Source organism: Anomaloglossus baeobatrachus, chromosome 2, assembly GCF_048569485.1.
Source record: "Anomaloglossus baeobatrachus isolate aAnoBae1 chromosome 2, aAnoBae1.hap1, whole genome shotgun sequence".
Taxonomy (NCBI): Eukaryota; Metazoa; Chordata; class Amphibia; order Anura; family Aromobatidae; genus Anomaloglossus; species Anomaloglossus baeobatrachus.
The window spans coordinates 341,152,927-341,176,450 of NC_134354.1; the positions used below are offsets into that span (position 1 = coordinate 341,152,927).

At 43.5% G+C, this 23,524-nt stretch overlaps 1 protein-coding gene across 1 annotated transcript in view; it reads left to right on the top strand.

The window, feature by feature from the left end:
- The first annotated feature begins 1,676 nt into the window (after positions 1 to 1,676).
- The window catches only part of NKAIN1 (sodium/potassium transporting ATPase interacting 1), a 61,177-nt gene continuing 39,329 nt past the window's right edge, over positions 1,677 to 23,524 (top strand). The window contains exon 1 of the mRNA XM_075335956.1: positions 1,677 to 2,084. Coding sequence (XP_075192071.1) covers positions 2,031 to 2,084 — 54 coding nt within the window. The 5' untranslated portion in view covers positions 1,677 to 2,030. The remainder of the gene's footprint in view (positions 2,085 to 23,524) is intronic.

Sequence of the window (23,524 nt, forward strand, 5' to 3'; positions counted from 1 at the left end):
CTCTCCTGGGTACCAGGTCACCGTCAACCCGAGTCAGGGTGTCACTTCACTTCCACCTTTACACCTCTACAGTCACAACTCAACTCTCCTCTTTACTGTCACTGCTGTTCAAACTTAGACTGACTACAATCCACAGTCTGCCCCTCCCACTTGGTTAACTAGTGGACTGGAGTGGCTCCACCTCTAGGCGCCCATCCATCGTCCCACCCTAGCTAGGTACCATTGTATGTGTGATTGTTGGGGAAAACTGTGATTACCTGGGTTTTTGGTGTTACCGGCACTGGGGTTCTGGTTCCTTAAGGGGGTAGGTCCTGCATCCTTGTGGGGATGCAGAACCTTGTAGCACCCTGATGGGCTCAGGGGCGCTACAAATGGTTTTCGGACAGATTCCTTTTAAAAACACAACTGCATTTTTTCATGATATTTTTTTTAGGCTTCCTATAGGAGCCTATAGAAAAAAAAAACATGCACAGCTCAACAACGTCTTTAGGCGCATAGTGGACATGAGTTTTTATGAAATCAAATGCAAAAAATGCAGTTGAAAAAACAAAGGGGTCTATTGATTAAGACTGGCATTTCATACTCCAGTCTTAATGAAGGCCTCACTGGAGTACAATGCGTTAAATTCATTAAGAGGCACTGGTCACTTTCTGAATTCTGTGCATCTTCTCAGCGGCATACACCTGTGTTACGCCTCTCCAGAAATACTACTCCAGTCAGGGACTGGAGTAAAATTTCTGGTATAAAAAATGCTGGAACCTTGACATAATTTGACAGCCATGCCTAGCCACCCCTTTTCCCACTTAAGCTATTACCCAACTCCATCCATCTTGGCGGAGCTGCTTTAAATAGTCACTCCACATTTGCAACTTTTCAGAGCATTTTATGTCAGTCTTTTGTCTATATTTGACCACAAAGTATTTCTGCTAAGTGGGAACATGACCTCATGGTGAAGTACATAAACGTTTAGGCTCCACATGGATAGAAAAGTCTGGTTTCAGGGGACAATTACTTTTGTACAGGAGTGATATTGGTTCTTGATAGTTAGGCTTTTATTCCAGAAATAAACTTTATGATAACTAATTATAACTGTTATGTCTTATAACTAAATGACAGATATGAGCACAAGGTAAAGGACAGCTGACACTCCAGCCAGCAGTCCTGGTGAAGAGCTTTGTAGACACAGATCTGGTAAAAGATGAGGATGGGCACAAAAAAGTCTTGTTTGTCAAAAATAAGTGCCCCTCTTCTCTAATATAATAATAATAATAATAATAATAATAAAAGACTAAACTGACCTTAACAGATTACAAAAGAAACCTTGTACAAAAGGTGAAGGGTTACTGACCCCCTCCATTGTATAAAACAAAGCACTTCATGGCTCCATCATATGCTTAGATCAGCCTATCACATGTATTGCTGTGAATTTGGGTCTTGGGAGATATGGGAGAGGTGAAGGAGCAATATCCACGTTCTGTACAATACTGCATTCAATACACTGGATGGATCTGCTTTTCTTCTGCAATGTAACAAAAGATCTTTTGCAGCTGGCACTCATTCTCTGGTGGGTATTAAAAAGGGGGGTGGCAAATGGTGCTTTCTAGTCTGCGCCCCCCTCTCTGGCTGTCGTTTACCCCCTCCTCCTCGCTCCACACCCAGGGACTGGCCAGGAAGGAGTGAATAGCATGCTCCCTACTATCCAAGGGGAGGGGAGGGTGCATCCTTATAGGGTGGGTGGGTGTGTGGCTTGTCCTCTCTGCCTGCCACTCCTATCCTCCCCCCTTATACACAAAACACACAATAGACCAACACAAAGAGGACATAAGGGTGATCGCTCCTCCTCTCCCATATAGCATGTAGATTTGTAGGGTGGCATCGCTAAACATGGTCCTGTAAGCCATCAGGCCTTTTCTTTACAGGGAAAATGCAGAATATCCTAGGCTGAGGAGCTGACATTTGCAGGATTACCTTATCAGATCAGGATTGTCTACACCAAAGCCTGCTGTCTGTGGGATCACAAGCTGTCCACTATGGGCAAATGCACTGGGAGATGTACCTTGGTTGGGATCTGCTGCCTGCAGCTGGTGAGTTAAAACAATAACCGGTTTGATGGGATTCTGGGAAACATTAACAAGATTAACACATCATTCCTGAATTTACACTAATTATGCCATCCAAATGACTCCATATCATCCCATTATATCCATACTTCCATTGTAAGATTGCAAGCACTTCTAATATATCCTGTACAGGCAAAGTCTCCCTGAAAATCATCATTCACACTATAGACACCTAGACACTTATTAATATTAAGATATCAGACACATTCTTGTATATACACATGAATGCCATTGTCACGTGTAACACGATGCATCTGTAAATACGGCGATACACTGTCACACTTGTAGTATTTATACGTTTACTATATATGTTACTGTATGTATACTATTATGTGTCCACTGAATTAACCATTATTGCATTGAATTATTATTGGTATTTTACAGAACGAAATTTCCATGTTCAAGGATCTCATCTATGCATCATTTATACAATATGTCAGAATAATGACTCCAGACAGACTAATACCTTGCACTAAATATGCTTAGTTTTATGCGGTGACATTTGTAATAAAGTAGAACTCCCCATCTAACTGTACATAAACAAACACCTATATGTTAGAGAAGTCCCCTAGTCTGGATCAGCGCGCACCTGTACTAATAATGCCCAAAATATTCAATAAAATAATACCTAAAATATACAAGAAATGCGCAAAATAAGTTTATCACAAGTTTGTTTTTTTTACAAAATACAAAAGACACTACCACATAAAACCAATCAGAGAACTGATGGCCTGTGTTTCCTAATGCTTCAATATCCATGTTTTAGGATTTTGTGGCTAATCATAGAAATATTACAAAGGAAACATTTGTAGGATGAAAATAGAAATCATGATGGATTTCCAGACAAAGATGAATATTTTGGTTGTAGAATTCACTTTTAATGGGATGCAGAGAGTTCATATTATCCATGGCAGACGACTCCCTTTATTCTCTCTACTAGTATCGATCTGTCCCAAGTCCAGACTGGTAGCTAGGTTTTTCTTCCTTGCTATTTGCTGATGACTTGCCTCCTGGCACACTGGGCATCTGTCCCACCAAAACCCCTTTAGATTCACCACTGCCCCAGTCATATTGACATTCATGCTGATATTTTGTTCAGATGTGAACAATGTTGCAAAAAGTTCCCTTTCTCAAAAAATATTTATGGGTGGTCATGGTCAATAGTTTTAACAGGTGTTGTGTTTTATTTTAGATGTATCTTTTTTTTTATAGAGGCTAAAAAGTTTTTTTTTTACTCAAACCTATTCTTCTCAACCAGATAACAAAATAATTGTAGGGTACCCGCTGGAATCTGGAGGCCACAGCTGCACAACACATTATTGGCTTGGAAATGCCATGTTGGGACACCATGTTTGTTAGTTCAAGTTTATTCTGCCTCATTGATACATGAAATAAATGTTTATTTAATGGGTCCAAATATTGGATTATGGCTTCCAAGGGAGCACAGATATGTGGCAGAAGTGTTGGAGGATTATAAAATTAACAATTGTTCATCGTTTAGTTTAACATAGATAGCTATAACTGACTTATTCTGCTGAAAAAAATAGTATCATTTTGCTGAGTTGATTACATAATATTTCCTAAAGAAAAGTTTGTAACTAATGCCACTCAATGGATGGTAGAGACATAACAGTTGTATTGGTTAATAGTGGCACCAGAGGCGTAGCTAGGGGTTCAGCTCGGGGAGGGGGTGCAAAATATCTAAGTGGGCCTCAAACCAGGTAACCATGATAACTACGGCGACACAGCCTAATTGTGGGTATAGGGGAACCTCAGCAGATGACACTGATATTACCGCTATATGGTGACTACTTAGTGGTAGTTATCAGTCCTGCAAGAGAATACAGTGCAGTTAAAGAAGGTGACTTACTGCTGACGTTTTTTGGGATGAAATTGTTCACTTTTCTCGTCTTTTCCATCTGGCCCAGACAGACATGACAACTTTTTCCAGCCACGACTTATCTGCAGAGATTGCAACAAAGACACATTTGACTTCTCACATTTCCGACACCGTCCCCATCTATTCCCAACATGCAAAAACTCCTCATACTCCAGTCACCCCAATATTGAGCCGCTGCTGCCATATGTGTCCCTATTACTGCACCTGCTCTGTGGCAAAAAAAAGTGCTCCTCTTACTGCCCCACATAGTAATGCCACCAATGTGCCCCTTAGGCCTGTTTCAGACATCGGTGATTCTGGTATGTATGTGCTTTTTTTTATGCGTACCAGAATCACTGACATACACAGACCCATTATAATCAATGGGTCTGCTCACACATCCCTGATTTCTCACTGACTGTGTCTCCATGTGGCGTACACGCGTGTCCGTGATTGCCGCAAGGAGACATATCCGTTTTTCTCTGACATCACTTATGTCCCACGGACCATACACGTACCAGAAAAAGAAAAAAACGTACATTGAAAATAAAAATCATTTTAAACTCACCCAGCTCCAGCGACGCTCTGTGCAGCCTCTGCTGTCTGCAGCTTCCTGGCCGGAATATTATGGCATGCATATTAATTTATGCAGCCGGAGCCGACCCGGAAATAGCTTCAGAGGTGAGAGACAGTGGGGCCGGATGCTGCAGAGCTGGAGAGTTCAGCACCATGGAGAGCAGAAACGGGACAGGGGAGTATATCTCCATGTGCAATCACGGAGTATGGATCACGTATCACGGATTGCACATGGACAACCCACGTGTGCCGTCAATCACAGCACACGGAGGGACATATGCGTATTTTACACATCACTGAAAAACGTCTGTGTTTTTCACTGACGTGTAAAATAGGCCTTACATGGTAAAATGCCTCCTTTCTGCCCTCTAGATGGTAAAAAATATTAATTCCCTGTGAAAGTGCCCTAAAAAAGTGTCCTAATTTTGTTCCTAGAAAATAATAATGGCCTATGTGCTCCTTTGACCGTCACAATATCCTGAGTGCCCCTATAACCATAATAATTAAGTGCCTTCTTAACATTTAATAATGTCTCCTAAGTCCACTATGTACAGCTCCTCTATACACAGTGCGATGCCCCTACACCTCCCTTATACACAGTTTAATGCGCCCACATGTTCCCTAAAACAATGGTCCACACACTGTATAATGGCCTCCACAAAAGCCGACACACTGATTAATTGTCCCCACGGTAGTCCCCACATTGTATAATGGCTTCAATAGTAGCCCCTACACTGTATGTATGAGAACCCCCAAAGTAGTCCCCACAGTATATGACAGCCCCCACATTAGCTCCCACACTGTATAAAGGCCCCCCACATGTATAAGAGCCCCCACACCAGTGGCTTAACTATAGTTCAATGGACCCTGGTGCAAGATTTATATCTGGCCCCCAATTCCCACCACTCTGCATGTTGATGTCAGATGTACAGGCCTTGCAGCTTTCTAAATCCTATAAAGACATATATATATATATATATATATATATATATATATAGCTCCAACATGGGTGGATCACAGCACTGTCATGACACGCACAAGGCATCAGAGTCCTGGCGCTTAGTGATGACGTCACCACACTGGGACTCTGATGTCCTGCGCATGCGCTCCGTGCTGTCATCATCAGCGGCAGTGCAGGGAGATTGTGTCTCCCAGCACTACCGCAGAGTTTAGCTATATCGGAGCACTGCGCACGCTAATATAGTTAACAGTATTGAAGCTCCAGGTTGGCCCCCTCTGAGCACGAGGCATGCGCACCCTCTGGCCCCCGATAGCTACTCTACAGAGTTGCACCTTATGATGGGTCAGAGCCTTCCTGAAATCCCAAGATTCGCCAAACTATGTAATTTGGATAGTTCTGGACCAAAAACATAATGTTAAGTCAATTTGCCTTGTATGAAACTAACTCATCATAATGGTGACAGCATTAGTACTACTTTACTTGCTATGATTTTACCTGTAAATTGATTACACTTCTCCTATAATCACTGTGTAGAAACATTGATAGTGCAATAAAATGTAATAAAAAAAGGTGAAAATGTGGGGGGAAAAAAAAATCATGTCATCCATAGGATTACAAGGTGTTGTAGTACAGGGAAGATGGAGGTTGCTGGGTGGGTAAGATGTTAATAAAAGACCTAATAAGCTAAATTTAGACATTTATTCAAAGTTTTATGGTATAATATTTATCAGAAATGCTCAAGTCACACAATTGCACGTTTATATGTGGAATAAAAATAAAATGTGCCTGGAGTGTGCAGTAGCCATAGCCTTCAATGAGGTAAAAGTATTCTTAAAGCAGAGGTGTATCTAGGCTTTCTGGCACCCGGGGCAAGACTTCAGGTTGGCGCCCCCCCATGTGACCAATAATTCATATCTAATTTGCACACTCACAGTCACGTGATGACGAGCTGCTCTCAATAATTCAATTCTCTTAGGCTCTGTGCCCACGTTACGTATTTGCGTGCAGTTATTATGCGTATTGCACCGCAGCGTAACTGCATGTGTCCTGCGTCCCCAGCATAATCTATGAAGATTGTGCATAATCCATGCGCACGTTATGTTTTAGAACGCAGCGATTTGCATGCTGCCAAAACGCTGCGTTCTAACAAGCAGCATGTCACTTATTCCGTGCGCTTTGGATGCAGGTCCCGCTCTGTCTATGGTGAGGGCTGCATCCAGAGCGCATGAAATCGTCTTTTTCACTGCATTCATTACGCAGTGTTTGTGCAGCGATTTGAAGCGCACATGAGCTGTCAAATCGCTGCAGAAATTTCTGCAGTGACACAACGCAACATGGGCACATAGCCTTAATGTTCAAAGAGAAACATATGAAGAAAAGCCAGTTGTCGTATGCAAGTATGAAAATCACATATGAATGGAGTGGCCAAATGACGATGATGGAACCAGACGCAGAGCTGAATCCTGACAGTGAGTATATTACACGCTGTTATGATTGGGCTACAGTGCTTTATTTTATAAGTAATGGGGTTGTCCAGGTTTGAGATGAAAATCTGCAGTTACTATGTGACTGCAGACTTCTGAATTCTCACAGTGCGCACACTGCCCGCTGTCACGATTCTCTGGTGCCGATGGTCAGAGTTTGAGGTCATGAAACTGCAAGTATGGGATTTACATATATGTGGTCACGTGCTGACTAGACATGCGTGGCCTCGCTCAAAATGAATTGAGTGAGGCTGGACACGTCAAATCAGAATGTGGCCAGAAATATAAAAATCTCATACTTGTGCTCACATGACCGTCCACTCTTGCCACTGGCACCAGAGAATCACAAAAGTGTGCAAAGCATGCGTTGTGAGAATTCAGAAGCCTGTAGTGACATAGAGTCACTGCAGAATTTCATCTTAAACTTAGACAAGCCCTTTACTTATACAATTAAGCAGTGTATCCTAATTCTAAGTAAAGGGGTTGTCCAATCCTACAATTTATGAATTGTTATTTGTGTCCAGGATCAGAGCTAATAACAGCACCATAACCAGCAGAGGTACAGAAATACATAATTGTAACACCCAACAGTACAGAAACACAGCATCACAACCACCAGCAGTACAGAAATTCATCATGAGAACCACCAGCAGTACAGAAATACATCCATATAACCCCATCAGTTCAGAAATACAGCATCAAAACCCTCATCGGTAAAGAAATACATAATCAGAACCACAAGAAGTACATGGTACATCAATTGTAATGTCACGTCAGAGCCATACACATTTGTATTGCATGAACTGACAACTTCCAGTTCATCCAGGGCTGGCTCCAGGTTTTGTGGGCCCTGGGCAAAAGAGTCTCAGTGGGCCCCATACACACATAGAAACGCACATATACATATTTAAAAATAAATTCACAAGACTACATCTAAATAGACAAATCTATACACAGTCATATACACTGACATACATAGATACACATCATACTGTACATGCACACACAGACACATTAGAGATATTAATAAGGGGAAGCCGGCAGTAGCCTCGCTCACCTCCCCAGCTTGTCTCCCATCCATCTCCTCCTGGGCATGTGGCTGCTGTGCCGCGCTTATTGGTGGCCATGGCTAACAGACATGGCCTCACACAGAGCACACTGATACTGCTATATACATCACAGGAGAGACTGGAGACATACAGTAATGGGGGCACGTACAGCTCCAGAGGGGGTCATACAGCTCTGAAGTGGCAAACAGCACTGGGGTGGGGGGACATACAGCTCTTGGGGTGTACAGCACTGGGATGGGGGATATACAGCTCTGGGGGGTATACAGCTTTGGGGTGGTATACCGCACTTGGGTGGGGGGACAGACAGTTCTGGGGGTATACAGCACTGGGGTGGAGGGGACAGACAGCTCTGGGGGTATACAGCACTGGGGTGGGGGGGACAGACAGTTCTGGGGGTATACAGCACTGGGGTGGGGGACAGACAGTACTGGGGGTATACAGCACTGGGGTGGGGGGGACAGACAGTACTGGGGGTATACAGCACTGGGGTGGAGGAGACAGACAGTTCTGGGGGTATACAGCTCTGGGGTGGTGGGGACAAACAGTTCTGGGAGTATACAGCTCTGGGGTATGTGGCACAGATAGTACTGGGGGTATACAGCTCTGTGGTGCATGGGACAGATAGTACTGGGGGTATACAGCACTGGGGTGCATGGGACAGATAGCATTGGGGGTATACAGCTCTGTGGTGCGTGGGACAGATAGTACTGGGGGTATACAGCTCTGGGGTCCGTGGGACAGATAGTAATTGGGGTATACAGCACTGAGGTACGCAGGACAGATAGTACTGGGGGTATACAGCTCTGAGGTGCGTGGAGCAAGTATTACTGGGGGTATACAGCACTGGGGTGCGTCGGACAGATAGTACTGGGGGTGTACAACTCTGGGGTGCGTGGGACAGATAGTACTGGGGGTATACAGCACTGAGGTACATGGGACAGATAGTACTGGGGGTATACAGCTCTGGGGTGCGTGGAGCAAGTATTACTGGGGGTATACAGCTCTGGGGTGCATGAGAGAGATAGTACTGGGGTTATACAGTTCTGTGGTGTGTGGGGCAAATAGTACTGGGGGCATACAGCTCTGGAGTGCGTGGGGCAAATAGTACTGGGTGTATACAGCTCTGGGGTGCGTGAGGCAAATAGTACTGGGGTTATACAGTTCTGGGGTGTGTGGTGCAAATAGTACTGGGGGTATACACCACTGAGTGCGTGAGACAGATAGTACTTCGGGTATACAGCACTGGGGTGGGGAGGGTGACTTACAACTCGGTGGTATGTAGATGCTTCGGCTCCTCTGTGGGTTGAGCCTAGAATGTATGCGCTCCTTCCAGGTTAGTGGGCGTGACGAGCTCCATTATAAATTAAGTCATACATGGAAGGAGCCCGTACATTCTAGTATCTACTGGAGCACAGTGCATGCTAGCTCCGCCCACAGACAAACAGACCCTGCACGCAGCAGTGAAAGCTCCGTGCAAGTGAGGAGCCAGCAAACCAGGAAAGTGCGGGCTGCTGGCAGGAGTGCTGCGGTCCCTGGAACTCGGCCCGGGGGCAGCAGCATACATCACCGCCCTTGCTGACAGCCAAGCGCTGACGCCGGCCCTGGTCCCCGGGGAGACTCAGTGCTGCATCAGTCGGCATGACAGCGCCCCCCTGACACTGCGCCTGGGGCAGATGCCCCGCCAGCCCCCCCCTAGATACGCCTCTACTTAAAGTGTCTCCCTGTGGCACTTGTATGCGGGTTTTCCTAACAAAACCTTTACATTATACATTAGGGTGTGTTTTTTCTAATGGAATGGCTAGCTTATCCAAATGTCAATATATATGTTTGCATTCATTTGCTCATCATACATTTGGATTTGTCACAGTGTACTTCATCTTTTAAAAAGAAAACAGATACTCCAAACAGCATACAGCGATATGCCAACTGTTTACTTCTGTTTACTGATCTGACAAAACAAAAGCATACACTTGGCATACATTTGTATACATTTTTGGCAGTATGCTTCTGAAAAAAATTCACAGATGTAGTGTGAACCTGGTATAATCTTTTTATCATCCCGTACACCTCTGGTTGTGATACTAGGGCAAATATCTGTATGATCACAGCGTAGATGTTAGGCCACGTGCACATGTTCAGTATTTGGTGAGTTTTTATTTCAGTATTTGTAAGGCCATGTGCACACTGAGTATTTGGTGAGGTTTTTTTACCCCAGTATTTCTAAGCCAAACCCAGGAGTGGAACAATCAGAGGAAAAGTATAATAGAAACACGTCACCACTTCTCTGTTATTTACCCACTCCTGGTTTTGGCTACAAATACTGAGGTAAAAAATAGGGATGATCGAATACTCTAATTTTAGCTTCTCTAATATCCGGCAAATACGTCACCGCTATTCGACTATTCGCGAATATTCGACGCCCAATGTAAGTCTATGGGAAACGAGAATAATCTCTCTCTCTCTGTCCTTGTTCAGACGTTTGTGAGTCACATACGTGTTCTATATCTGTTTTTCACAGATAAAACACATACCTATTATAGTCTATGTGACTGTTCATATGTCTGGTTTTTATCCAAGCCACGGATTAAAATGACTCGTACAAGTCTATGGGTCTGTGAAAACCACGGACAGCACATGGATGGTATCCGTGTTTAATCAGTGTGCTGTCCATGATCAACATTGTCATTTATTTATTTTTTCCTCAGTGAAAACCACTAATGAACACTGATGGTAAAAGCTAACACACGGACCAAACACTGATGAAACTCAGATCCAGAACCTTGAAAAATAGTCTGTTTTTTTATGAATGAGGTCTGTTCAGACTGTGCTAATCATTTCCTTTTGTCTGCTCCCTCTTAGAAGCAAAACATTAACAATGCCAACAACACAGACTCTATTGGTGCCTAACAGACCCTTAGTGACTATAATAGTGTCCATCAGCTTTCTGTCATAGTGTCTGTCATGTTATGGGGCAAAATAATGCAGCATTACTTGTGGTGGAATCTGTGACTGAGACTCCTAATAGTGACCATAGTCTCAGGATACAGCCCTCACTTTAATACGCATTTGCCATATTGCACTTAGAATAGCAGATACAGTGCCTACAAGTAGTATTCAACCCCCTGCAGATTTAGCAGGTTTACACATTCGGAATTAACTTGGCATTGTGACATTTGGACTGTAGATCAGCCTGGAAGTGTGAAATGCAGCAGAAAAGAATGTTATTTCTTTTTTATTTTTTTTTTTAAATTGTGAAAAGTTTATTCAGAGTGGCAATTATTATTCAACCCCTCAATCCACCAGAATTCTGTTTGGTTCCCCTAAAGTATTAAGAAGTATTTCAGGCACAAAGAACAATGAGCTTCACATGTTTGGATTAATTATCTCTTTTTCCAGCCTTTTCTGACTAATTAAGACCCTCCCTAAACTTGTGAACAGCACTCATACTTGGTCAACATGGGAAAGACAAAGGAGCATTCCAAGGCCATCAGAGACAAGATCGTGGAGGGTCACAAGGCTGGCAAGGGGTACAAAACCCTTTCCAAGGAGTTGGGCCTACCTGTCTCCACTGTTGGGAGCATCATCCGGAAGTGGAAGGCTTATGGAACTACTGTTAGCCTTCCACGGCCTGGACAGCATTTGAAAGTTTCCACCCGTGCCGAGGCCAGGCTTGTCCGAAGAGTCAAGGCTAACCCAAGGACAACAAGGAAGGAGCTCCGGCAAGATCTCATGGCAGTGGGGACATTGGTTTCAGTCAATACCATAAGTAACGTACTCCACCGCAATGGTCTCCGTTCCAGACGAGCCCGTAAGGTACCTTTACTTTCAAAGCGTCATGTCAAGGCTCGTCTACAGTTTGCTCATGATCACTTGGAGGACTCTGAGACAGACTGGTTCAAGGTTCTCTGGTCTGATGAGACCAAGATCGAGATCTTTGGTGCCAACCACACACGTGACGTTTGGAGACTGGATGGCACTGCATACGACCCCAAGAATACCATCCCTACAGTCAAGCATGGTGGTGGCAGCATCATGCTGTGGGGCTGTTTCTCCGCCAAGGGGCCTGGCCATCTGGTCCGCATCCATGGGAAGATGGATAGCACGGCCTACCTGGAGATTTTGGCCAAGAACCTCCGCTCCTCCATCAAGGATCTTAAGATGGGTCGTCATTTCATCTTCCAACAAGACAACGACTCAAGCACACAGCCAAGAAAACCAAGGCCTGGTTTTAGAGGGAAAAAATCAAGGTGTTGCAGTGGCCTAGTCAGTCTCCTGACCTTAACCCAATTGAAAACTTGTGGAAGGAGCTCAAGATTAAAGTCCACATGAGACACCCAAAGAACCTAGATAACTTGGAGAAGATCTGCATGGAGAAGTGGGACAAGATAACTCCAGAGACCTGTGCCGGCCTGATCAGGTCTTATAAAAGACGATTATTAGCTGTAATTGCAAACAAGGGTTATTCCACAAAATATTAAACCTAGGGGTTGAATAATAATTGACCCACACTTTTATGTTGAAAATTTATTAAAATTTAACTGAGCAACATAACTTGTTGGTTTGTAAGATTTATGCATCTGTTAATAAATCCTGCTCTTGTTTGAAGTTTGCAGGCTCTAACTTATTTGCATCTTATCAAACCTGCTAAATCTGCAGGGGGTTGAATACTACTTGTAGGCACTGTATGTCTGAAGTGGTATTGGTCCTCTTCCTTTATAACCTATGATGTACATTTGCGTCATAGGTCTCTAAGGAAAGTATGAAGCCAACTCAGGAGCTGAGCCTGCTTCATATCTGGCAGATGGCGACTGTGTTCGTAGCCGGCATCTGTCTGTGACGGCAGCATCCAGACTGATTGCTGTAGTTCAACCATTTAATTACTAGTGTACCGTAACATTCTGACGGTGACATTTAAATGATGTCATTGCGGGTGACATCTTGGACCAGCTCTCATCGGCCCTCTACATTGTAATTGTGGGGAAACAATGGTTTACCCTATAACTGCCATGTGTGGCCAGAAATTTTTGGTCAAGACACTTCCAACAAAAATACTATAAAATGCGATCAAGATTTCATTTGTAACAAAATGTCGTCTCACCATACTGACCTGAAGAGTCATAGAGCAGAGTTCTTTTTACCGTACAATGAATGCTGTAAAACCTTCCCAAAAAATGGTGGAATTTCACCATATATGGAGTTTTCTTTTCTCATTTTTCAGTACCCTGTATGATACAATGAATGGTGCCATTCAAAACTACAACTCATCCCATAGCAATCATTTGATGAAAAAGTAAAAAAAGTTATGGCTTTTGGAATAAAGGGAGGAAAAAATAAGGCGCACGAAAAACAAATAATTCTGGGTTCCCTAAGCGCTTTCACCAGATTTATCAATACATTTATGCATCTTAAGGCCCCGTCACACACAGAGATAAATCTGCGGCAGATCTGTGGTTGCAGTGAAATTGTGGACAATCAGTGCCAGGTTTGTGGCTGTGTACAAATGGAACAATATGTCCACAATTTCACTGCAACCACAGATCTGCCAAAGATTTATCTCTGTGTGTGACGGGGCCTTTAGTTTCAAAGCTAAATTCACTGTCTGTGTTTTTTTTAGCAGACTATGTACATGTTCCTTCCATAGAGGCAAATTTAAGATTTGCTTAATTTTTTCAGTCAATACTCATGAAATGACATGAGTGTAACATTTGTTCAGTTGTCTCATCCATACTGATATTTGTAATTCCATACATAGCCTCTTAAACTATGTATAGCAGGCCACACATTAGCCAAATGACAGTGAAAGTCACTGATTCCAGTCGGAATGGATGACAGGTATGATGGCAGACCCTTGCCATGTGCCATAAGGGTAATGCGAGACTGTATATATTGGATTTTTATATGTCTAATGCTTTGTTCCTCTGTACGATGCAGATGATTATAACAGCTAATTAGTCCCCTCGTCCTAAAGTAAAAATATGCAGTAAGCCAATTCATATGTGCATATTGATGGATGAGTGAAGACTGATGTCATGTAGATGGTCAGCATTAGGCCAGCTATAGCAGTGTATGAGAGGGCTGACATTTGGCCTTCATCATATAGTAATGTTCCCTCCATGACCCAGTAATACTTAGGCGCTTAGTGAACAAGTAATTTCAAGGTTTATGTCTCTGTTCTAAACAGTCAGATAAAGCAATCACTGTCTGTTGGCTTTATAACACTGTGGTTTTGACCTTTGTGGCTACTGCACTGGAAGAATATCCTCTGGACCTTGTTATATTTATGGTCTTAATTTCACCTGATCTTGAGTCTAGAATTAATGCCCAGTGATGCAGTGGTAGTAAAAACTCATAGAAAGGTCTGTAACCTTGAAATTCAGCTGAGAAAAAAGGGCAGAAACCTTTGTAAATACTCATTCCAACTGATGACACCAATAACAAGAGGCGTAACGTGAAGATCCTGGGCTCCAATACAAAATCTATATCAAAGCTACCATCTACACATGTGGTCAAAATTGTTGGTTCCCCTCATTTCATGAAAGAAAAACCCACAATGGTTACAGAAATAACTTGAATCTGGCAAAAGTAATAATAAATAAAAAAAATCTATGAAAATGAACAAATGAAAGTAAGACATTGCTTTTCAATCATGCTTCCACAGAATTGTAAAAAAAAAAAATTCACGAAAGAGTCCTGTATAGAAATGATGCTACCCCTGAAAATAATGTGACAAAAGTGACATGTTAAATCAAGTTGTTTCCACTAATTAGCATCACAGGTGTCTACAATCTTGTAATCATTTAGTGGGTATGTAGGGCTACAGATATTCACTGTGCTGTTTGGTGAGATGGTGGGTATCACACTCAACATGGACCAGAGGAAGTGAAGGAAAGCGTTGTCTCAGGAGATTAGAAAGAAAATGATATACAAGCATGTTAAAGGTAAAGGTTATAAGACCATCTCCAAGCAGCTTGATGCTCCTGTGACTAGAATTGCACATATTATCCAGAAATTTAAGATCCATGGGACTGTAGCCAACCTTCCTGGACGTGGCTGCAGGAGGAAAATTGATTACAAATTAAAGAGGCGAATAATACAAATGATAACAAAAGAGCCCAGGAAAACTTCTAAAGAGATTAAAGGTGAACTTCTTCAAGCTCAAAGAACATCAGTGTCAGATCGCACCATCCATCGTCGTTTGAGCCAAAGTGGACTTCATGGGGGACGACCAAAGAGGACACCATTGTTGAAAAAAAAAATCATAAAAAAGCCAGACTGGAATTTGCCAAACTACATATTGACAAGCCACAAAGCTTCTGGGAGAATATCCTATGGACAGATGAGATAAAAATGGAACTTTTTGGCAAGGCACACCAGCTCTATGTTTACAGACAGAAAAATGAAGCATATCAAGAAAAGAACACTGTCCCTACTGTGAAACATGGAGGAGGCTCTGTTATGTTCTGGGGCTGATTTGCTGCATCTGGCACAGGGTGTATTGAATCTGTGCAGGGTACAATGAAGTCTAAAGACTATCAAGGGATTCTAGAGAGAAATGTGCTGCCCAGTGTCAGAAAGCTTAGTCCCAGTCGCAGGTCATGAGTCTTGCAAAAGGATAATGACCCAAAACACACAGCTAAAAACACCCATGAATGGCTAAGAGGAGAACATTGGACTATTCTGAAAAGAGCTGAAACATGCCATCTGGAAAAGGCAACCTTCAAACACGAGACAACTGGAGCAGTTGCTCTTGAGGAGTGGCCAAAATACTTTTGAGAGGTGCAGAAGTCTCATTGACAATTACAGGAATCGTTTGATTGCAGTGATTGTCTCAAAAGATTGTGCAACCAAATATTAAGTTAAGGAGGGAACCATCATTTCTGTCCATGCTTGTTTCATGAGTTTTATTTTATTTTTTTTAAATTCTGTGAAAGCATGGTTGAAAAGCCATGTCTGACTTATATTTGTTCCTTTTCATAGATTTTTTATTTATTTTGTCAGATTCAAGTTATGTCTGTGACCATTGTGGGTTTTTCTTTCATTAAACGAGAGGTACCAACAATTTTGACCGTGTGTGTACCATGTGCTATTTATAATACTAGTGCCTTCTCGTGTCAGAGGGGCCTGTATTCCACCTTTGTACCAAGGTGACTGCTAAATCTGCAACCCTGGAGCTACTCCCCTGCCAAAAGCAGAACCCAGATAGAGCAAATCTTGAACTAGTGAATGATGTCTATGTATTATCAATGTATCTTCACACTGAACATGATAAATGATTGGATTAATAGATGGTGGAAATCAACTGGCAAGTCCCATTCCATGGGTCACGACAGTGGTCTCAGGACGCTGAAATAGGAGAAGGCGTATAGCCTCCCACCAGCTGGAATCCATGACTCTTCTTTTGATTAGCCAGCCTGGAACAATGTCACATGTGCTTCACGCCGCATTTGATTGGCTAAACAAAGTGTTAGTGCTCCCCTTCTCATTCCGGTGGCCATAGAACACTGTCATGGTCGATGGAATAGGATGTGCAAATAAATTTGTTCCAACTCTATTAATAATGGGATGAAAATTAAGCATAAATTATATTAATGCTAAATACCTATATATTTGGGCTCACGCTTTGGTATCTCCACCCTCATAATAAACTTGCTTCATGGAATACTGATCATGAAAATTTTACATCTATTTCAAGCGTTTTGGTTGACTTTCCCTTTAGAGCAATAGATATATTAAATATTCATTGTGCAGGGCTGGTTGACTCTTGTTCTGGGAATTCTCATGCTATGGAATACCGACGTCCCCAGTCTGTTCCTGACCTTTAGCCTTTGCACTCTCTACATTCCCAATCTATTTCATGTGTGACCCTGGAAATAAACACTGGCCTTAATATATGTTAATTCTCCTTTCTTATGGAAGTGCTCTGTTAAGCCTCTGTGTAGCTCCCTTTTTAATTACTCATTATTCCTTTACAAACATTTACTTTCTTGTAATATGGAGCCACATATGTGTAATGAGGTCCGCTCCATAAAGCTCAGGCTTTGCAGGGAATTCCCAATTCCTGCATGGTGGAGCAGCTGGCACTTAACACATGGGCATATGTACTGCTGAAAAACTCCATATAATATTTACTGAACGGTCCATGACAGAGAACGCAATGCACAGGGGTAGAAATAAGATACATTGGCTTTATTCTTAATCCGGCATTTTCAGGGATACACAAGTCCCAAGTATTGTCAATAAAACATTTCTCTGTCAGCCACATGCCTCTACATCAGACTGTGATGTGCTTCCAATGGAGCCCCCGATCTGGGAGCATTCACTGATATCAGCATTTTAACTAGTTCTCGTCCGCAGCTGATGTGGGGGGTGCAAGTATCTCTTTGTTAGGTGCTGACATAGACTGTATCTAGTCAGCGTCTGTGGAAGAAACAAACACCCAATTATGATCTGTTTCTATATTGTGAATGATGTAAAAAAAGGTAAGAAAAGGAAATGCCCAGTGGATATCTAGAAATATTACACATATTCGTATGCACAGAATGAAAATAGCATTTATTAGTGGCATTAATGAGGAGCTTGTGTTAGCCTTAGGCAGTATAAGGTATAGGGTACTGAAATATAATTATATTACTCTCTGAGATAGTCTCTTTTGTTCTGCAAGAGGGCTAATTTGCATATTTTTCTCCCATGGGGCTTTACGATCAAAAATCCAAACTGAGCTGGTCTCTTTAAGGCTACGTTCCCACGATGCGTTTTTGGTGAGTTTTTGATGCTGAAGAATTTCGGCACCTATTATGTAAAGGTTACTTGTGTCCTTTTACATGCATGTTTGTGTGCGTTTTTTTACATGTGTTTTTATGGCATTTTTGACACTGCAAATTTATGCAGCGACAAAAACTCATTGTGAGCATATAGCCTAACAGTTGCCTGGTTTAGATGAAAAGTACGCAGTCACTTCATGTGACTGGCAAATCGTAACAATGTAAAATGTGTACACTGTCACGATTCACCTGTTTTCCCCATGCAGGTGGACAGATGGACAGACACATAGCAGCCTGTATGTGATTGGCATACGTGTGGTCACATGTCGACTAAACTCCTGTGCGTCTCTCAGTTCTCTTCTATTGAGAGATCTCGGATGAGAATAGCCATGATGTGACCCCCACACAGGAAATCCAGGTGAATCGTGACAGTATGATTTGACAATCTACAGTCACATAGAGTTACTTCTGACTTTTCATCTGACCCCGACGATATATCGTTAGCAATGTCGCAGCCTGTAAAGCACCCTTTAGATTGTGAGGCAATTTGAGACAGGGACTGACGAGATTGATGGTTGGATATTTGCAAAAAATGGTAAGTTGTGTTTAGTGGTAACAATATTATGGAAATATAGCATGTTCTCCTCTTTCTCTCCCAATAAGGCTATATTCCCATGATGAGCTTTTGGTGAGCTTCTAATGCTGGTTATTTTTGCTACTTCAGAAACACAGCATCTTACAGTTCTGTGGATGGGATTCATAGATATCTCCTGCCCACAATGCTTCTTTTTTACTCACTGTAGACTAAGGCTAGTTTCACACTTGCGTTGGACGGGATCCGTAGCATTGCGTTGTGTGACGCATGCAACGGATGCGTTGCATATAGTGGCGCAACGCAATGCTACGGATCGTACAAAATAACGGAAAGCTTTTTTTTTTCTTTTCTTCTTACAGTTTACCGGTAGCCGACTATTGTGAACGATCAGCTGATCGCTCTTAATAGCCGGCGGCCGAGCGCTCTCACATGCCGGCGGCCGAGCGCTCAGCTGGGCGCACAGACATGCCGGCGGCCGAGCGTTCAGCTGAGCGCCCTGACATGCCGGCGGCCGAGTGCTCAGCTGGGCGCACAGACATGCCGGCGGCCGAGCGCTCAGCTGGGCGCCCTGACATGCCGGCGACCGAGCGCTCAGCTGGGCACCCTGACATGCCGGCGGCCGAACGCTCAGCTGGGCGCCCTGACATGCCGGCGGCGAAGCGCTCAGCTGGGCGCCCTGACATGCCGGCGAATCAGCTGAGCGCCCTGACATGCCGGCGGCCGAGCGCTCAGCTGGGCGCCCTGACATGCCGGTGGCCGAGCGCTCAGCTGGGCGCCCTGACATGCCGGCGGATCAGCTGAGCGCCCTGACATGATGTTGGCGGCCGAGCGCTCAGCTGAACGTTCGGCCACCAAGAAATAAAATAAAGTTTGTGATAAAAAAAAAAAAAAAAAAAGAAGAGCATGCGCAGTGAAAAATAAAGGTTTCCGCTGCTCAAAAAAAGTTACATGCAGCGTTCCATTCGCCCGACGCTCACTGACGGTCACCGTCAAAACAACTGATGCGCTGCGGGGCGGATGCAATTCAAGACCATCCGTTGCTATCCGTAGCTAATAGAAGTCTATGAGGAATATGACGGTTTCCTGTAACGGTTACCGTAATTCCTCAAGGCTGCGGATAGCAACGGATCCCGTCCAACGCAAGTGTGAAACTAGCCTAACCTGCAGTGCAAGTTTCAAATCCACAATCAGTAAATTTCTCTTGTGGGTACGCTGAGTTTTATGTGCAGATTTTCCCCATACACTTGCATTAGATGCGGAAAATACGCAGGTAAAAAGCTCACATGCTTTTTAGTGCGTTTCTATTTCGGAGACACATCAAACACATCTAATCTGCACTTAAGGAAATCATTAAGTTTTGTTAAAGACAAGCATAACATACCAAAAAGACAAGAACCTCAGCGTCAAAACCATGACAAAAGCACATGTAAAAAAAAGTACTCAAAAATACAATGAAAAACACAAGTAACTTGAAGGTGCAGAAATGGTACAAAAAAATCTGCAACATCAAACACTCACCAAAAGCTCATTGTTTTCTTACATGCGTTTTTGAGTGCGTCTTTTTACATGCGTTTTTATCTACTTTTTGATGCTGCATTTTTATCCTCTTTTTGGTTTGTCATATTTTAAATAAAGCTGCTATGTTTTTGATACTTCATAGTATGTGGCTTTGACAAAACTTTATTAAACTACTTATGTGTGGATTACATGCATTTGTTTATGCGTTTTTGCAGCAGAAACACATTAACCCCTTTACCACCCAGCGATTTTCTGTTTTCTGATCAGGAGAAATGCTGTTCTCCTGTGAGTGCCAGCGCTCTCCCAGGATTCACAGGAAACATGTCATGGCAGCAACAAGGGTCTTCAGCTGATACCACATTGCTATGCCAACCTATTGGCGCCCCCTGATCGTGTCATTGGGCCGCCAATGGTGGCGGGGAACGGCGCAATTTCCACTGGAGTGCTTTAGATTGTGCTGTCAGAGTTTGACAGTGTGATCTAAGTGGTTAAGAGGGATGGGTGGATCTCTGATCCACTTGCGCCTGTTAGCCACACTCCTGCTGATCAGATACATTCACAAAATGCTACAATTATTTCCTCAGGCCGAAAACACCCGAGGAAAAATCTCAGATTAGCACTGCCGAATTGTTATATATTGGTGCAAGTGTAATCCAATTTTTTATCCAATTGCACTCGACGTATTTATACACAAATGTGAGTGAATCCTTAACATATAAGTTTTACTATATTTTTCTGTAATTTTTACTCTTTTTACCTATAGTTCATATTAATAACATAGACCAGCTAAAGTTATAACTAGAGTTACAGAGGTCATGACTATTTAGCAAATGTCACAACCATTAGGTCAGATGGAGGTTTTTAGGTGTTGTAAACACTGTCCCCATGGGGGCTCACAATCTAAATTCCCTCCTATCTGTATGTCTTTAGAGTATGGGAGGAAATCCATGCAAACAGTGGGAGAACATACAAAATCCTTGTAGATGTTGTCTTTGGTGGAGGTTTGAACCTACTACCCCAGCACTGTGAGACTGTAGTGCTAACCACTGACCTGCTGTGCCACCCAAACTAACTAAGGCCAAGATTAACTAAGACAGTTATTTCTTATGCCAGTATTAATTTGCAATCTGCAGGAAAAATATACGCCAAATTCATTAAAGGGAACCTGTCACCAGGTTTTCCGAATATAAAGCTAAGGCCACCACATTTAACTCCTCTAATAGCATCCACTTGTGTAAAAGTCTCCAATCCTCTCTGCATATCCCAAAAAAATGCCTTTCATAATCTCCCATGTATGGTCCGATAGCCTTCACTGGTCTTCTAGGCACCTCCTCTATTCCTGCAATTCATATGCCCTGCTTGATATGGATGACACATCATAGGTTATTCACAAAGGGCCCCCAATCTCACTTCTGTGGAGGCATACTTTGTACTGTCCTGCTTAGGGCAGAGCAAAGTAATGTAATGCATACTCTCTCCCAGCTCATGCCCAATACAGTACTTCAGCCTGTTATCAGCAGGACAAAGCAAAGTACACTTAGGGGTGCTTCACACACAGCGAGCTCGCTGCCGAGATCGCTGCTGAGTCACGCTTTTTGTGACGCAGCAGTGACCTCATTAGCGATCTCGCTGTGTGTGACAATGAGCAGCGATCTGGCCCCTGCTGCGAGATCGCTGCTCGTTACACACAGCCCTGGTTCGTTTTCTTCAAAGCCGCTCTCCCGCTGTGACACACAGATCGCTGTGTGTGACAGCAAGAGAGCGACAAATGAAGCGAGCAGGGAGCAGGAGCCGGCATCTGACAGCTGAGGTAAGCTGTATCCAAGATAAACATCGGGTAACCAAGGTGGTTACCCGATATTTACCTTAGTTACGAGCCTCTGCAGCTCTCACGCTGCCTGTGCTGCCGGCTCCGGCTCTCTGAACATGTAGCTGCATTACACATCGGGTTAATTAACCCGATGTGTACTGTAGCTATGGTAGGAGAGCAAGGAGCCAGCGCTCAGTGTGCGCGGCTCCCTGCTCCCTGCACACACAGCTGTGCGCTGGTAACTAATGTAAACATCGGGTAACCATACCCGATGTTTACCTTAGTTACCAGTCTCCGCAGCTTCCAGACGGCAGCTCCGTGCAAGCGCAGCGTCGCTTGCACGTCGCTGCTGGCTGGGGGCTGTTCACTGGTCGCTGGTGAGATCTGCCTGTTTGACAGCTCACCAGCGACCATGTAGCGATGCAGCAGCGATCCTGACCAGGTCAGATCGCTGGTCGGATCGCTGCTGCATCGCTAAGTGTGAAGGTACCCTTACACAGTAACAAGATTGAGGGCACTGTGTGAAAGACCTATGATTAATGAAGAGTCCTCGCACCTGCTCGATACTCAGTTGAGTGTCAGGGTGCTCGGACAAGTTATATGGGTGCTCAGGTGTGTTGTTTGTGAAACATCCAACAAATAGAGTTGGCTCACATCAGTGACTGATGGGAGCCGGCACCCCAGTAAAAGCCGCTTCCAGTGTTTGAATGGCTCTCACAGAGGGTGAACGTTTTCAGATGCTGTGGGAAAAAATAAACCTTGCCCATCCTTCTCCAGAAATGCTGTCTTTAAGGCTGGCTGTATGTTGGCAGAGAGCTGAACTGGCCAATCATTGACTCCATTATACTCATTACTCTAGTCGAGCCCTGCCCTTCCAGGCCGTCTGACCTTCTCGACTTGGGTAAAGAGGACTCGAGCATTCATCATTACCTATAACATGTCATCCACATCAAGCAGGACAGGTGAACAACAATTGCGGGCATAGAGGAGGCACTGAGCAAGATCAGTGAAGCCCAGAAGACTGAATCGTGCCTTATGGGGAGATTATAAAAAATATTTTTTTTGTATATGCAGAGTATCACAAAAGTGAGTGCACCCCTCACATTTTTTAAAATATTTTATTGTATCTTTTCATGAGACAACACTGAAGATATGTAAGATAGTCAGTGTTCAGCTTGTATAACAGTGTAAATGTGGTGTGCCCTCTAAATAACTCCACACCCAGCCATTAATGTCTAAATTGCTGGCAACAAAAGTGAGTAAACCCGTAAGTGAAAATGGCCAAATTGTGCCCAAAGTGTGAATATTTTACGTGACCACCATTATTTTCAAAGCACTGCCTTAACTCTCTTGGACATGGAGTTCATTAGAGCTTCACAGGAGCCCCTGGAATCCTCTTCCCTCCTCCATGATGAAATCATGGAGATTGTGGATGTTAGAGACCTTGCGCTCCTCCACCTACCATTTTGGATGCCCCACAGATGCTCAATAGGGTTTAGGTTGGAGACATGCTTGTATATCGAGGCGCACCACACTTAATGAATTCAGCACATATTATCAGTGACATACACCTCTGTGCGCATTGCTAGAAATATTAGTCAGATACTAGAATAATATTTTTGGTGTAAGAAACACTGGCCCTTTTGAAATTTTTTACAGGTGGATGTAGCCATGCCCCATCCCTCCCTGGCTCCACTCCAGTTCGATCCATATTGGTGCATCTATCCAAAACTGGAGTGAAAACGGCAAA